Genomic DNA, 2,271 nt, shown 5'->3' on the forward strand with positions numbered 1-2,271 from the left:
TGGGCAAGTCCTTAAATAGGTCAAGTCAAGTCCAAGTCAAGTCCTTAAATAGGTCAAGGTAAGTCCAAGTCAGTCACCTAATTATTGCAATTTTACCCGCAGAATCTGATCTTAGTAGTGAAAAGACAAGATATCAGTAACTTTAAGTAACCATCATTGACCAATGTGTCTAACCTGTTTAAAAAATATGACAATAATTTGGATTTGCACTGTAATTACTGATATTCACCAAAATACACCATTAAATCATATTTACTTAATTCAGTTTCATCATCATATTCATTGCATTAAAGCTATATATACACAACTATTTAGATAAATGAAAAGCACTTACTTGGCAGAATGGCTCTTCAAATGACGGACAAAGTTTGAAGTTGTCGTCTGGCTGTCCGAAGTGTTTTTGTTGCATATCTCGCACTGTGCTGTCCGTCTTTTGCCGTCATAAAAGTAATTGCGATAGCCGAAAGTGATGACTCGTGGTACCGCTCCCGCTGACATGTTTGCGCATGTCTGATATAAAGGGGCGCAATTCTCCAATAAACACGTTCGGTAGGTAGAGAGGGCACGACTGATTGATTGACAGGGTAGTGATCCAATCATGACAACGCCATTCTCAGCCTGCGCTCCTACCGTGTTAGATAGTATTTTTTTAAATGTATTATTAATTATATATTCAAACTGAAAACATAAACTAAATAACACTGAAGTCATTCAAGTCATCGTGTCTCAAGTCAAGTCAAGTCCCGAGTCTTTAACTTCCAAGTCCAAGTCGAGTCTCAAGTTTTTTCATTTTTTGTCAAGTCACAAGTCATCAAAACAGCGACTCGAGTCCAAGTCACAGTGACTCGAGACCCCATCTCTAGTATGTGTATGTGTGTGTGTGCGCGCGCGCGCGTATGTTGGTGTGTATACGTGTATGTTTGTTTGGGAGTGTGCGTTACCGACCTTATCAAGAGCTGATTGGGTTTGAAATACTACGGTTTGCTGCAAATTGATTTTGATGTCGTTTCAGTATGAAATAGAAAGGATACCCATTGAAAGGAGCACTGAAGACATGAAATCAGTTACAAAAGCGTCACTTAGGTTGAAAGCACCTTCGGTGAGACTCCGATTGGTCAGATTTAGCGTTCCGCTCTGCCGGGCCGCCTTGAGGAGTCCATACGGGACGCTAGGCTCACTTTCGGGCGTCCTGAAGCCTCGTACTGAATCCACCTGCTGCGCGCCTCTCAAACGAGACATTTCCTCGCTTGTGTGGTAGTGCTCTTAAAGTCAGCAAGCTTTCTTGTGCATTTGTTTACCTCCACGCCTGGATGCCGATCACTTCCGTCCGCCAACAGCGACTTAAATACGTCACTTCCGCAAAGCGTTACTTCTATTCAGGTTTGACTCTTGTTTTCAACAAGAAAAGTGCGCATACATTGTTATTTTTGGAAGAGATCTTTGGTGTGTCCTTCAACCAAATTGAAACATTTTTGAATCTTAAGTTTTGTGTTGCTTTTTCGAATTTGTGCTTTGATCTGTTTTATGTTCATTCCACAAAAGAAAGCTTGAATTTGTGCATTGGTTTTATATGTTCATTCTACAAAAGAAAACTTGAATGTTTCTATACTATGCTTCTGCTAAATAAAGTTTGCAACAACAAAAAAAAGCTTCTGTACAGGTTCGGGAATCGCTGATGGTGTAGGGGTGCACTTGACCATCTTGTGTGCCGACACCTTGAGTTCGATTCCCGCATATGACCGTGTCAATGTGTGTGACCAAATAAATACGTAAATAAATAAATAAATAAAGTCGGTCATGTGTGCCGACACCGTGAGTTCGATTCCCGCGTGTGTGTGTGTGTGTGTGTGTGTGTGTGTGTGTGTGTGTGTGTGTGTGTGTGTGTGTGTGTGTGTGTGTGTGTGTGTGTGTGTGTGTGTGTGTGTGTGTGTGTGTGTGTGTGTGTGTGTGTGTGTGTGTGTGTGTGTGTGTGTGTGTGTGTGTGTGTGTGAGAGAAAAATTCTGTTCAGGTTAGTGTGATTTTAGCAAAGGAGCTCCTTCAACAGTGATTATAGTAGCGTGATTAATATGATGATAAAGTGCTGTCTTTTGGCGGTATTCTTGTCTTAAACACTCATTTTAAGGCCACCACCGGGCACGAAAGCACATCGCTTCCATTTGGGTTCCTTCACAACAAATGCATTTGACTGGTGAGTAGCGATTAAAAGAAAATGATTATGTCTGTGTATGTTCTTCTGTGGGTTTTTAGCTTGTATATTTTTTAATCTTTTT

At 41.0% G+C, this 2,271-nt stretch overlaps 1 protein-coding gene across 2 annotated transcripts in view; it reads right to left on the reverse strand.

Annotated features, from left to right (window-relative positions):
- Positions 1–1,345, reverse strand: part of lrrc40 (leucine rich repeat containing 40) — a 17,978-nt gene extending 16,633 nt beyond the window's left edge. The window contains exon 1 of one of the 2 annotated variants that reach the window (XM_037249364.1): positions 1,095–1,342. In XM_037249364.1, coding sequence (XP_037105259.1) covers positions 1,095–1,239 — 145 coding nt within the window. In that variant the 5' untranslated portion in view covers positions 1,240–1,342. Of the gene's footprint in view, positions 1–1,094 lie in introns of both variants that reach the window. The other variant, XM_037249365.1, reaches the window with a different exon arrangement.
- Positions 1,346–2,271: the final 926 nt, after the last annotated feature.

Source organism: Syngnathus acus, chromosome 4 (genome assembly GCF_901709675.1).
Source record: "Syngnathus acus chromosome 4, fSynAcu1.2, whole genome shotgun sequence".
Taxonomy (NCBI): Eukaryota; Metazoa; Chordata; class Actinopteri; order Syngnathiformes; family Syngnathidae; genus Syngnathus; species Syngnathus acus.